The sequence below is a fragment of the Zerene cesonia genome, chromosome 18 (assembly GCF_012273895.1).
Source record: "Zerene cesonia ecotype Mississippi chromosome 18, Zerene_cesonia_1.1, whole genome shotgun sequence".
In the NCBI taxonomy this organism is placed as follows: Eukaryota; Metazoa; Arthropoda; class Insecta; order Lepidoptera; family Pieridae; genus Zerene; species Zerene cesonia.
This window is the reverse complement of record NC_052119.1, coordinates 6,605,476-6,620,841: the sequence shown is the minus strand read 5'-3', so window position 1 is coordinate 6,620,841 and position 15,366 is coordinate 6,605,476. Positions and strand designations below refer to the sequence as shown.

At 32.6% G+C, this 15,366-nt stretch overlaps 1 protein-coding gene across 1 annotated transcript in view; it reads right to left on the bottom strand.

The window, feature by feature from the left end:
• LOC119834081 (circadian clock-controlled protein daywake-like) overlaps window positions 1-13,171 on the bottom strand; it is a 52,913-nt gene extending 39,742 nt beyond the window's left edge. Inside the window, exon 1 of the mRNA XM_038358364.1 lies at window positions 13,138-13,171. Within this exon, the coding sequence (XP_038214292.1) occupies window positions 13,138-13,171 (34 nt within the window). The remainder of the gene's footprint in view (window positions 1-13,137) is intronic.
• Window positions 13,172-15,366: the final 2,195 nt, after the last annotated feature.

The window sequence follows — 15,366 nt, the reverse complement described above, 5'->3', positions numbered from 1 at the left end:
ATTAAGGCCTAATAAAGGGGGAGAGCTTCCGTGAGTTATTGCTATTTAGATAGCTACTCATGTTGGGATACCTGAATAAAATTGACGTAAAACCTTTTTTTTTGCCGTAACCGTTATCTTTGGAATTGTGTTATTGATTTTAATGGGTCTTTTAATGAATGATATTAGAATTGGGCAACATATTGTTTCTATAAAAATCCGACGACCCCGGTGCACTCTAAATTCTAAACAAACTGACAAACAAAAAAAAACTATCAAGTAACATATCCCAAAAAAGCAGTTGAATTAAAAACTTTCCTCGTTTTGGGAATGTCGGTTAAAAATACCAAATCGTAACGCGTTTACATACGATATGAAGCTCTGTTTTCGTTTGTTTTTCTTTCATGTGGATTAATAATATACTCTCCGCTATAACAAGGAAATTCACAAAATAACTGAATATTTTAATTATTATGTTTTCTCGGGGCAGTTATTTCATTAGTAAAGATTGTATAATAAGTATAAGAAATACGATTTTTTTTATTAATATATGGATCATATCATTTGGTACTTTATGCTATGTTATTTTAATTAATGTATCTCTTAAGTACATAAACATCTATTAAACATGCAAATTCGTATAATTAGATGTAATCGTACGATTTAATATAAAAATATAATGTTAAAAAACATTACATAACAAGACGCGTGTAATTGCTATTGTAATTCAATTCATTCAATTCAGGCAATTACAAATTATATTATGAGCCTGAGTTTCAATCCGACATTTAAGAACTTTTTATCTCCGCAATGTTTTACATTACAAGAATCACTCTGCCTTTTAAATATCAGAAAATAACAACAAAGAATTTAGTTCAGAATTAACAACATTATGATACTTCACAATTAAAATTAACAACGAAGAAACATATGATACTTCAGAATATTAGTTTATTTTGAATTTGAATGAACAGTTCTTTTAATTATTGAAATAGAGCGGAACAGAAACCTAGTTCAACGAGTCTAAATTGTTTAACTGAATCTGAAGAATTATGGAAGTGATTGTCCCTATCTCTTATTTGTAGGAATTTTGACTCTTTGAAGACAAGCACGTCTATGTAATTATTTTAATATTAAGTGCAACATTTTACAAATACACTCAATTCGAGAATATGTTTTCAGATATCTCGATACAAAAGTTAACATGTCAATGTTTGTCAATCTATCACAGTGCTGCCCATAGTGAAAGCTACATATATGGTTTAAATATTATATGTAGTTACAGTTATATATCTAAAGCAGGCCTACATTGGCCCTTGAAAAGTACAATCAATGCGGCGCCAAGGCCCTAAAAGCGTAAAAAGTTAATTTTCATAATGCGTGGGGCGGAAGTCATAAAGCTGAATTGTTTCTCTTTTCCGACGCACATTCTTTCTGGGAGTTTTTTTTTAATTTTTGTACGAGTTCAGTATATTTGAAGCCAGGAAGCAAATGTTAGCATTGTTTATTCACTGGCGACTAATGATTTCCGGTATGATATTATTCGAGATTTGTTTTTAAATAACGTGCTCGGTATGTAAGGAGTTTTTACGGAATTTTGATTACCTATGCTGTATGAGGAAGATATGTAGTGAATTTTATATCTTTCTGTTTAAAGGATGCTGTCGTTGATAACAAATAAAACATAACGAGCTAATTAGTGTAGAGGTAACGACACAAAAAGGTTATAATTGTTTACGTTTGGGTTTTAGGACGCATAGTTATTCCCAAATGCATCAAAATAATGGATTGTATTATGATTCTATTTTGACTTATGTAATATCTGCTACGCTTAATACACTCCAATACAACTTTAATGTCTTCCATGCTATCACAAGCTTGTTATATGTGAACAAACGTTATCAAAATATAACATTGGTTTAAATCAAACTATACCATTTATCAAACGTTATGATAGATGAAAAACAGGCAAGAATCCCTTCATATCAGTTGATCCCTACGCTTCCTTCTACCCTATCATTTATTATCAAGTGTAAGGGAATAATCTTCGAGGGCTTCCTACTGGGGTGAACGATAATGAAACTCTCACCAAAGTTAAGTGCATGTCGTAATTTTGTTAATATCGCTCTGTTGTGTTGCAGATGAAAATGGGTCTGGAAATTGTCGGCCATTAAGGTTGTTGTTTGTTCCTAGTATTATTGTTTTTTATTTGAAACGTCTTTGGACAAAATAAACAGCGAAGTATTGAAGTGAAATAACTGCTAGGTATTTTATAATGTGTGACTCAATATTTAATATACATTTTTTGTAATGAACTGCGCAGTAAATCATAATTTTTCGTATATGCTTTGAGATTGAGTACGATTATGGTTACTGATAGTTATCAAGTGTGATTAAATAATTAAAATGTGGTTTGAAAAAAGACCTCTCATTAATATATGTGGTATTAAAACTAATTGTAAGATAAAATAAAAAAAAACAGTTGTTAAAATGATTTATAACAAAATATTGTTTATTTAATTATATTTATATACTATTTATAAAGAAAATTTATGTTTTATTACAAGAAATATTTATTCTAAAGGCAGAATTATCAAGTTACCTTCCAACAACCTGAATACAATCTTAATTACCAACACGGAAGCCGTGTTACCTCTCATTAGACGATTCAATACAAACTGAATTCAATGTGAAATAATCTCGTCCAAGTTCTGCGAATCCATTGCGTGTCACAGTTATATGAAATATAGGTATCAGACAAGAATTTTAATGCAGTCTCCGTGCAAAACAGTAGTGCATATTGTTGCTTCTTTGATGCTATTTCGGGCTGATTTATGTGGACTTCCTTTATCTTCAAAGTGATTTGAGTGAACATTTGCATGAGAAAAAAACTGTTAGTAAATTTAAGTGATTTTCTTTAATAGAATGTATTTGTCTTGCTAGTGTAGTTAAATTACACCTAGGTTTTATCATCATCATCATCAGCCCATATATGTTCCCACTACTGGGACACAGGCTCCTATGAGGGTTTTATACGGCTTGCGTATTTTTTTATGTCAGGGCGGACAATTGAGCTGGTGGTTCGCCTCAAGGGAGGTGATCCCGATTGCCCATGAACATTCACAGATATAGTGCCTCTGCGAATGTCCGCCTTTAAGGGGAAAGGAAAGGATGGACGATTGGAAAGAAGTAATAGATTGGGAAGGATGAGGAAAATAAAAACGGACCTTCGGCTCTCCGTACGAAACACAGTGGCATGCAACTATTTCATATTTTTCTGTTGGAGTGTAGTACTTCCCCGGTACAAGCTCGCCCAATTCGTTCAATTTAGAAGAATAGCATACTTCTGTATCAGGAAAATTTCATTTGTCATTATGATATCCAAAGAAGTTTTCATAGCAACATTATGCTTAACATCGTGTACAGATAATAAAAGCTTCGCTATTTATAGCACGCTCTGCCGTTTGGAGAGAGTAATTTTATGTTCTTCTTTTTTGATATGTGGATTGTTAGGAAGGAAATGAATCCTTGGTGTGAAAAAATCTGCCAGTATCTTATGATTGTGATCGCTATGCCAAATTTGATCGTTTTCAATGTACTTGAAGAACAAAACTAAAAAACACGCTATGCATAATTATATAATCATGTTATGTTTAATTGTTTCATTGCCTCTTATTCAGATTATACGTAGGATAATTATTTAATATGATGCTTATGAATTTTACCTATGGTCCCGAACCTTGTCCTTGATAAGTGTACAAAGTTTGAATAGAATCTGTCCCTTTAAAGTGGGCCAAAATTGAATCTTACGGAGGCGGTTACATACAAACATACAGGTAAAGCCTTTAAAAGCAATAAAAAGCGTCTTAATAGAATAGGGTTACAAAAGAATTAGGTAGCTTATTACATCACAAGATGTGTAATTTAAATATAAAAGAACAAGGATTTTATTCATTGTTTTAACAGAGTCCACAGTACACAGTAACATTTACACAGAATGTATGAAAAATTAGACACCGAAAGTACTATTGTCTGATTTAACAATAAAAAATTGCATTAAATTCAAATTACACAGCAATTAAATCTAGAACTACATGACAGAGTCTTCGATGTTAAATGACCACTGAATGTTTTTAGCATAATATTACACGTGTTCATAATTAACGAAATAATAAACAAAAATCCACAACAAAAGTAGGTATTGATTACAATTTGGAAATTGATAAGGCACGCAAGCTTTTCTCGGTAAAACAAGCAAACAATTTGGGTCGTAAATATAAGTTGAACCTGATTCACAGAAGTGGCTAATTTGTTTTCATTGTAGGTAGGTGTAATTGCGTACTTGTGTTTTCAAAGAAAAAATTTGATACACAATTTCCGTAGATTGATGTTTTTATGTACACAAAGCTGTGTTCTTACAAGTTTAATATAAATGTAAAAATTATTAAATTTGTTTGCAAATGATCGTTTATATTTGTGTTTAATAAGTTTAACTTTTATAGTATTTTTGACATTTATCCCTATGCTGTCACGAATTTAACAAAAGAGGTGTATATAAATTTTGACTTCGTTTTTGATTGTTATTTTCAAATTACATGTATTTATTGCAATTCAATAGTATTAGCCCCGTTTCATATTTCGTTCATTTTGATAATACATATAAATTTATTCAAAATTGCGCTTTTAATACTTATATATTAAAATATTGCTTATACAATTAGCAATTCTCGAAGTTACTCGTGACTGAGTCAGTGTCTATTAGTGTTTATAAGAAACTCAAACTTTGATTGATAGGATGAATCTAATCTAAACTTCTTAACACTTATTTACACAACAAAAGTAAGTCTTAGATACTTATTTTTGTTTTTAAGACAGTTTATTTAGCTTATTGTAAATACTAATTGGATTTATGGACTATTTAAAGTTATAAAATTATGTTACTTAATTTTTTTCCAAATATTTTTTAATTTGTGCTTGACGACTAATAGCGTACGGCTTTAAATACTTATCTTCATGTGTAATATATAATTATTAAACTTGTATTATTTAACGTTTCGATTATCATGAAACGTAAAACATAAATTATAATAACATCAAGAATTCTATTTAAAACGATACAAACATTTTATTTCGTAGTCACCTATGTTACATACTAGAGTCATACCATTTCAAAGCAGCGTTTATTTGTTGTTTGTTAACACACGAATGCATATCGGATAGCAGCTACAAATGAAGGGTCACATGTCGTGCGGCATGCGATCTAGCGTAAGTGATTGCTGCAAACTTGCAAACTGCCATACATGGTACATGCACGCCATGTGACGTAATGATTCATTAGTTTTCAATTTGTCATGGATTTCGTATGTAAAAAGCTCGCTTCACGCAGTGTGCCGCTACCGGTTGTTTCGAAGGACATTGAAGAGCTGAAAGTAAAGCTTTGCAATTTATGAAGGTCAATTATTATTGTGTGTTTTGTGCCAATGTTCTCTCTATATCTTATACCTTTAAACGAGCAATTCTTGTATATATATATATAATTGGAATCTCGGAATCGGCTCCAACGATTTTCATGAAATTTAGTATATAGGGGGTTTCGGGGGCGATAATTCGATCTAGCTAGGAATCTTTTTTCGAAAATGTCATATTCATGTTTTATTCGTGATTTATCGACTTAAACTTCCTTTTTTAACAAATAGGAGGCGTTTGTGTAGTCCCAATTTATTATGGCGAATAATAATACTATAAATGCGAAAGTTTGTGAGGATGGATGCATATGTATGTGTGCGTCTGTTACTCTTTCACGCAAAAACTACTGAACCGATTGCAATGAAATTTGCTTCGTAGACAGCTGGACAACTGAAATAACACATAGGCACTTTTTATACCGATATTCCTACGGGATACGGACTTACGCGGTTTCAACCGCAGGTCACAGCTAGTAATTATAATTTGTATAATTCTATATGGACAAGGAAATCAAAAATAATAGATAATCTAGATAGACACGTGTAACTGTGTCTGTTTAAACAATGGTGGGTTACTTATGCAGACGTTTAAACAATTTCTATCCAACAATGCGATGGCTTTTAATCGTATTAATTATTTCAATTATCTATAGCCATTTTCTGTTATGTGAATAAGAATTTCTTCTGAAATAAAATAATTTATTGAAATAAATACTTTTTGAAGTCACGTCACTTACTATTTCATTCATGACACCAAAGAGAAGTGAAGGGGGTTCACATCTATTTAATTTTTGAGTGTTAATTGTTCTAGCTTTAGGTTGGGGAAGGAAATTTTCCACTCTAGGTTAAACAAAGGCAAATGTTTGGATGGGGTTCTTACGTATTACTCAATGCTATATAGGGTGGAGTTATATCTTGTTACGATGTGTTATATGTTAGGTATTGTGTACCATATAGATTGCATGGATAAAAATAATAGGTTTCTTTGTTACGTGCTGTCATTTTGAGTAGTTTTCAGGTCAATATTATAATATGAAAATTGGAGAGCGTAAATTGGTTTATATATGTATATTGTTAGCTATATAGCTATAGTTTTATTGTATTATTAGAAAATGTAACATACTGTGTTAAATTTAATTCTGAGTCGTAAATATAAAAATGTACAAATCGTTCATGTTGTATGAATTATTCAATTATTAAATTCTCAATACACCAATTTAATAAAGTCGGAAGGTTTTATTTACTTACTGGAGTGGGCAATGCCCGATTAACCTCAAATTAATTAACTTACTTACTCTCCGTCTACCGATTCGCCCGTGCACGAAAAAAAGTTTCCCCACTGTATAATGTAGCCTATATAACTCTAATCTCCGAACTATCACCATACACCAAAACAATATCATTAAAGCGCTTCATTACGACGTATAGAAAAGACAAACAAATATACATTCATGATTAGTAAGGATTAGTCCTTCACAAACAATTATACGAATATTAAATCTACTGAATACATTATTAGGCAAGGTTATTGAACCTGTGTTATGTAACACCTTGTATACAGATTGATGGTCACGGGGTGAAGGTTGCAGTTGGAAGGTTGGTCGATGAATAATATATTTGTCATTACCTCGATACTGTGATTTGTATAATTGAATGTGTTACACCACCGGTTGTTACGGTTCCACTGGGTGGACTTGGGTATTATGTGTAATTTTATATGAAAGCTGTAATTTTGTAGTATGTAATTAATTTTGTTAGCTATGATACATTTTCGTAGCGAAACACTAATAATATTCCTGAAACGGCAACAAATGTGACCTATTTGATTAATAATTATTGAGATAGAATGTATTTAGGAGTGTTGTAAATTAATTTTTCGTTGTAGATGTGGCAGTTTATCGACAAACGGAGGTTCCTAATTCGACTGAATTTGTTTTGAGTTTGTTATACCTTTGTACTTTGCACCGATTTTAATTATTGTTCTTACATTTAAAAGTTGTTACTTATCATGTGGTCCTATTATTTTGGTTTATTTCTGAAAATTTGATGGCGTTTGAATTTTTCTTTTAAGTCTAAGTGCTAAGGTTTTAAACCACAATTTAAAAACAAAAAATCCTCATCATCAGCCCATACACGTTCCCACTGCTGGCACACAGGCCTCTTATGAGGGTTTCAGGCCATAATCCACCACGCTGGCCAAGTGCGGGTTGGCAGATGTCACATGTCAAACTTTTGATTCTTGGACATGCCGGTTTCCTCACGATGTTTTCCTTCACCGTTTTAAGCAGTGGTGATGTTATCAACATGTGCAGATAAATTGAAAAATCAATTTATTTCCTGCACGCTCGCCCGGTCTCGAACCCCGACTTATCGATTTTTGAAGTCTGAGGTTCTCCCCACTGATATAAAACAAAACATACGAAGAGGAAAATAATTGATTATTAATTTAGAAGTCGTACTTGATAGCTACATTCTGCTTTAGATAAAGTCTCATGGCCTTTAATTAACGGAATATATTGGCATTTATCCTTCTTCCTACTAATATTATGAACGTGAATGTGTGCTAGAATATATGGATGTATGATTACCAGAATAATGCAGAAAAACTTCCTTTTTTGCATGGTCGATCTAGTACTTCCTGTGGGAGTCGAGCACGCTTTAGCACGAACTGGGCTAGCTCGCCCACCCTCACAGAAAACCGTTGACATAGTAGCATGCTACTGTATTTCGTACGGTGTGTGGGGGAACTGGAAGCGTTTCCTTTTCCTCCCCTGTCACAATACATTTCTTCTTTCCAGTCGTAAATCCTCTCCTTATCCATTAAGGCGTTACCTCTGCGAATCTTCATAGGTGGTGGTGATCGCTATGATAATGAAATTAATAATGAAATCCCTATAAGAGTTTTACATTCAATAAAGTTATGATTTTCAGAAGTCGGTTCAGTTCGGTGATATCAGAGTTAACCGTTACCGTACAAACCTTGTGGTCGATCAGTGATGTGCATTTTTTTTTATATAAACAGACATATGTGTATTGAATGTCAGATTTCCTCTTAATATATCATTTATACCCTTTGCAGAATAACCGTCTGCAATAATCATAGAATATGTGTATGTTACATTTGCGCACATAATTGTGACGCATTTATTGAGGCTGCATTAGTTTTGTTAATAAAAAACTGTTTTGAAAACCTATACATATTAAACAACATAAGTTTTGTTTCCTTGTACGTATATTGGCGTGTAAATATATGAGTGCATCCTGCATAATGCATAATATCAGTGGCACAAGACTAACGTACTAATAATGCTTTTTTATGTCATCGTCGGCAATGGAGCTGGTGCGTCGCCTGATGGTTAGCGCTACCACCGCCCATAAACATTGGGATGATTGCCGACTTCAAATGTGAAAGGGATTAAGAAGGGATTGACGAGGGGAATAAAGGAAAGGACTGGGAAGGGTAAGGAAAAGGATTTGGGTGTCCGGCTTCCCCACTCACCGAACGAAATACAGCAGTATGCTGTTACATGCCGGTCTGCTGTGGGGGTATGATACATTCCCGGTGCGAACTGGCTCAAATCGTGCCGAGGCGTGATCGACTACCATATACCGAAACTGCCGGAGTAATTATATCTATCAGCAATAGAATAGAGATTGTGAGTTCTTTATTAATATACATTTAGAAATTAAAGACTATTAAACGGATTTTAAACGTGATTTATTCATTATATAATAAACCCGACGTTTCGAAAACTTAAGTGAGCGTGGTCACGGGAAGACAAAGAAACGTCGGGTTAATAATATAATGAATAAATCGCGTTTAAAATCCGTTTAAAAGTCTTTAAATTCTAAATTTATAATACTCGCGTAAAATCAAACAGAAAATAATATACATTTGTTTCCAATGACGTCTATCACGTATTTATATAGAACTTTTATATCTCTCTTATAAACGATCTTATTATCTTATTGTCTACAGTAATTTTCCTAGAAAATGAAAAAATACGTACTCCACTAACTATCTACTCATAAGTAATGTTGAAAGTCAGAAAAACGTAAGTACATGACTCATCCTTGACAAGCACGCGACCTGTCACTGCTCGCTTATCGCGATTTGCGATGGCAATGAAATATTGAAGACGTTAGTGCTTTCACCTTGTCACGCTATCCCTAACTAGACGAGGGTGGGAGCCCTAATTATCAATATTTCCTTTATCTTGAGCGTAGGTAGGGAGCGAGTTTTGTGAAGGATAGGGTTTTATGTACATTCGAAATGAAGTTTTATTATGCTTGTGTAATAGAGAGAGCGTGTAATAGAGAGTATTGAAATAGTTATGGCTATTGGATTTGGTTTGTCCATGTAATGTGAATATGCATTCAAAATTAATGCTCATATAACTATTCCGTTTAACATATATAAAAGCGGTAATATCTCAAATTTTAGGCTACCATAGACATAGAATATAGCTAGTCATTTTTTATTTTGTTATCTATAGTTTAACAATAACCACATATATTATAACTTTAACAATAAATGCTATGAAATGAAATCCGCTCATAACTTCTACCCCACACAAACACGAGATATTCCTTGTTATGTTTTGTTTGCAAAATTACTTTTTTCCCCTCCAGGTTACGCTAGGTGTTATTCATTAGGATCGACATGAAAGAGGCTTTCCGCTTTCAGACAATTGCATGTTACCCCAAATTTATGATGCTTTAATTTTTCGCTGTGGATGAAATGTTTTAAAAACATAATCATACAGCGTTAAGCAAGATTGACGTCTGTTTGTACTTATCTCTGTTGCTGAACGGATTATTATTGCATCGTATGTTATTTAAACTGTTTTCCGATAAAATAAACGGTAGAAATTTTCAAATCCATATGAGTTTTAAAGCTAAATTCAATCATTTATAATATTACTGCAGGGCATTGACCCCAAGAACTTTATGACCAATATGTGATAATAGGAACTCGTAAAAAGAGAAAGAAAAGCGAATGGGGTGGGACTTTAATATCGGTCTGTCTATCTGACCATTTGTCACAACCCCCTTCACTTTCACAAGGCGCGTTCAAAATTAAACTGCTATTTTTTATGTGATATATCCATACGTATATTTCTATCACATATATAATTTAAAAGTAAGAAGACTGTGAACTAAACGTTTAATTTCTGTACCTACATTATTAAATTTTTTTATTAAATCTTCTGGTTTAATATGATATTTATTACTTAATTACAATTACATGAAAAAGTCGTAAGAAGTAACACAGAAAACCGGCGTGAAATAATAGCATGCTATTGTGTTTCGTACGCAGAGTGGGGAAGCCGGAGGACGTAACCTTTTCCTTACCCTTCCCAGTCCTTTCCTTTATTCCTCTCATCAATCCCTTCTGCTCCATTGCCGGCTATGACATTAAAAAGAAAAAAAAGTATATCGTGTTTAAAATCCCTAATCGTAGAAAGTATGAGTTAACATACAACAGGACTTTTTTGTATCGTAGACGGAATAAGGGTAAATAAACAATATGTACAAAAATAATCAGCATATTATCTACAATTACCCTAATACCAATACTCACGGCAAATTACGTGACGAGAATTATTTTCTTAGTAATTTGTCCCGCTAATCAGTGTGTTCATGCATACAAGTCCTGATGCAAATTTGTAATTCCTTCTAACAATCTGTTATAAGCTGCATGCTACCTGAAATTGTTGAAATTGTGACAACGTATAATCATTTTATTGGAAATTGAATTTTATGTATAGCTAACTAAGGTGTAGGATTTATTGGATGGAAATTATTTTATACGTGCTCGCTCTGTGATCTTTTGGAGTGAATAAAATTCAGTGAGATTGTAACATATATTATTCTCATTGGCAACACGATGTTATAACTTACGTTATGTTTACTATCTCACTTGATACATAAGGATATATTTATAACAAAGATAACTTCAAATATAATTTTGATTTGAATTTCTTAAATCCGTCATATCTTTAATAGTCAATTGTAAAGTTACACTGACGTTTGCGTATCTTATATATAAAATTCTCGTGTCACAATGTTAGTCTCTATACTCCTCCGAAACGGCTTGACCGATTCCTCTGAAATTTGGTAAGCATATTGGGTAGGTCTGAGAATCGGCTAACATCTATTTTTCATACCACTAAACGATAAGAGTAAGGCAGAACAGCGTTTGCCGGGTGCAGCTAGTATATATATATATATATTTATATAGATGAAATATTGTGTTTATTTAATGGATGTGTAAGAGGGCTAAAATAGCCTAACTTTACGTTTATTAGACTACAATGGTGTCAAAGAAATATATATAGATCTAAAGTATAAAAACAGGACGCTCTTTGGATATCCGGTAAAAAAGCTCCACAAGGCCCTCGGGCCTACAGAAATAACAAACTACGTCCATTCCAAAATAGTTTTCGCCTTTTTGTCCCGTCCACTTTGGTTCAATTAGTTTTATCTTACATCGGATTAACCATCTGCCTGGACCTTCTAAATTACATCAATGTTGGAACAAAAAGATGCCCCGTCACGAATCAAGTGGCTGGAAACGTACGTCATGCTTCTAAGAGACCACACATAAGGCGCAAATAAAACAATCGATTGTACATACTTAACTATTTTCAAGTGTATTGGATATTTACATTGCAGTAGAAATCTTTAGATAAAACGTCGTGCCTGTTGAACGCAACTGTCTGATTTAAATTGTTTTTAAAGCGTTTAAAGCGTTTTGTGTTAAATTTAAAGCGTTTTGTGTGTTTTGAAATATAGTTAGTTTGAAACATAGTTATATATTTAATGTTTAATTGTCTTTTGTTGCGGCTACACAACGAATAATAAAAAAAATAAATATATTAATGACTTTCACAAACACACATACGCATAATGGTATAAATTATTTTCAATAGATAAAATAAAGCTGTAGAGTCTTGTTTGACTGCGCATATCTCAGAAACTAATAATTCGAATAGATTTTTTTTGTGACGTCCATACATTGTAGGCTATGTAACATTATGTACGATTTGGGTGAAACGGCGGGGCACAGCTATTAAAGCAAAGCAAATCAATATATCTTGCCATTTTCTGTGAAAATACAATAATACAAAATATCAGATATGCAAAAAAATAACAGAAACGATTTTTTTTTATGTTAAAACATACTAAAAATCAACTGTAGCGTGAACACAAACGAATAGGAATTTAATAAAGAGCCCCAAATTTACAGTGGAACAACTAATGCTTTTAACCTAGCGCACTTCCATATTGGATGCACCATTTTGCCACCCTCAAATATCCCTTCGAATAAACCACATATCGTTAGCAGAAAATCCCTTGTACATGCAAACGGCTACGGCACGTGCCTTCCGCCCATCGGTCTAACAACCTTCTACGATTTACAAATCGCGCTTATACTTAGACCATTAGGAATCTCTGACATTCCACGATACGTTTTTGGGGTCCCCATAAAAATACTTTGAAAGATTCATCGCTTTGAACTCCGCGAAGTTGAATTGTAAAGAATTCTGACCGTAAAATTGGGGTGCTTTTTGTGTTTGATACAGTTGAAGTATGTTCATAAACGAATTATTTTGAGTTAATGTTTTTATGATACGACGTCGTACAACTTGGGTTGGTATAACAAAAACATTATGTAAACACTATATACCTTGTGATAATTTCTGTTTTTCTTCTAACACCATTAGGTGTGATGACGATTGTGAATAATAATGTTATCTATCGTATAAACGTTATTAACATAAGTATATCGATTCTCTTGATGAATACGATATGTCGTGTGTATAACTTGTACATTTTCCAATGAATATTTTCACTTTGTTGGTATAGAGCGTTGTGTGAAATGTCATTAAATGTTAAATATGAAAATGTTATGTTACACATTGTGTTAATGAATATTTATTTGTGCAGATCCCATGCAATTTTCCTGCGAGCGTGCTTATCAAGTGCTTAGTCCTGTCAAGTCCCTTGATAGATAAATGAGTTTGTTATTGATTGCCAGTTGGCTAACTAGGGTGCTGCCCCCTTACGGCCATGTTTAATAGCTGTCGATATAACAGAATTACACGTTAAACTGTTGTGATTTTTTACACTAAAAGAATTATGGTAACAGTGCTATGTTAATTGGACGCTGTTAGGAATTTTCAGGCAATTCTGTGTTTTAAAGGAAGTCATACAAAGCTTTTAAGGACTCATAATTTCCAATGATAATGTATGTTATACATTAATATTACATAGTATTATAATGACCAAGACCTACATTAGTAGGTCTTGGTCATTTTTAATACAGTTAATATGTAACAATATTTTATCTCGTTCCAGAGAAACTTTTTGTTTCTTTTTATTTAATTGGCTCTAGTATATGACGGGATAGTAACATGTTATTTTAATAAAATGCAAACTTTGTTCGTATTTGGCAATTTAAAATGATTCATGACTTATTATAATAATGCATTTGGAACTTCCTTAACAAAAACAAAAGTAGCATTTAAATAGGAATAAACTAGTTTAGATGCTTGATTTTGATATTAATTTGTTTTTTATGACTGCTGCTTTTTCCTTCTAACAGGTATAGTGTATTAAGGCCACTATTTTAATTGATAATTTTATTCAGAATATTTAAGAATAATTTCAATGCTATCAATGAGTAATAAAATTATTTTTACTAAATACGTAGTCCGCTTTGACTTCGCTTAACAAACATAGCCTAAAAGTGCATAGTAAGAATTTAAAGGAATTCAAAAGATGCAAGGGAGCAGAGATTTAGATAACGTGATCGGCAGAATTCGTCGAGTCATCGGTTTTATTACTTCTCGTATCGTGTGCTGGAGATTAAATCTCTAATTGTCTATTTGTCAAAATAGACAAGTGTTTTTCACGATTGTTATTGCTAGTGGGGTTCCATTTTCTTGGTTCGTTTTTATTTAATACTTTTTATTATGATCTATATAAATTTAGTCGCGTAAGGTTATCACAGGAGTTCCAGTATTTGTTAGTTTCTTTAACTACTGACTATCAAAATTCAAATGACTCAAAATTATTACCAGTATTTCCTTATCCAGTACAAATGTGTTAAAATAAAGAAACGGCAAATTCAAATGAAATCTGGATGCCCATTTTCACCATATGGTTGGAATATTCACGTACCCGCTGACACATTTATGCGCTCGTCGCCGTGTGAAGAACAGAAATAATTGTTCTTTTATGGGCCTACATGATACCAACGCGCGTTTTACATCGCTGACAGTTTCATGTGCTAATGTTATTTAGTGCGCTCGTAGATATCAAATGTGAGAATAGAAATATGCTATAAATTATCGTGATTTGTATGATTTAAGAATAGACGGGTGTGCTGAAGTAATGAAGCGGTAAATAAATCCATTTGTTTACTGTGAACTACATGAATGTATTGATCTGAGAGGTTGCAAGTTTGGTTAACGTGTTTGTTTAAATAATAGGGAAAACCCAAGCGTTGTGTTATGTAAATAAAGTGTATTTATGGAGATTTTCTTTAGCATACTTCAGAATAAACTTTGTTATTGTCATAACGTTGGATATATAAATACATTGATATAGATATAGCCTAAATAAATCAAGCACTTTTGTTTAACATAATTAATCTAAGATAATATAATTAAAGTTCTTGCTGTGAGAAACTGTCGGTTTTTAGAAGCTTTTCTTCTTCAGCTATTTAAGTGCAGTCAATTGAGTATTCCTTGCCTTTAAACGAGTTAATAATCATTACTTATTTGAAGTAATTTAAAAAAATTACGCATATAGTTATGGTGTTTAAGAATGTATAAATAAAAGTCTATTATGATGCATTGTTGTTAAAAAAGAAACGAAAATCACCGAAGTCACCGGTTTAATTACACATTCA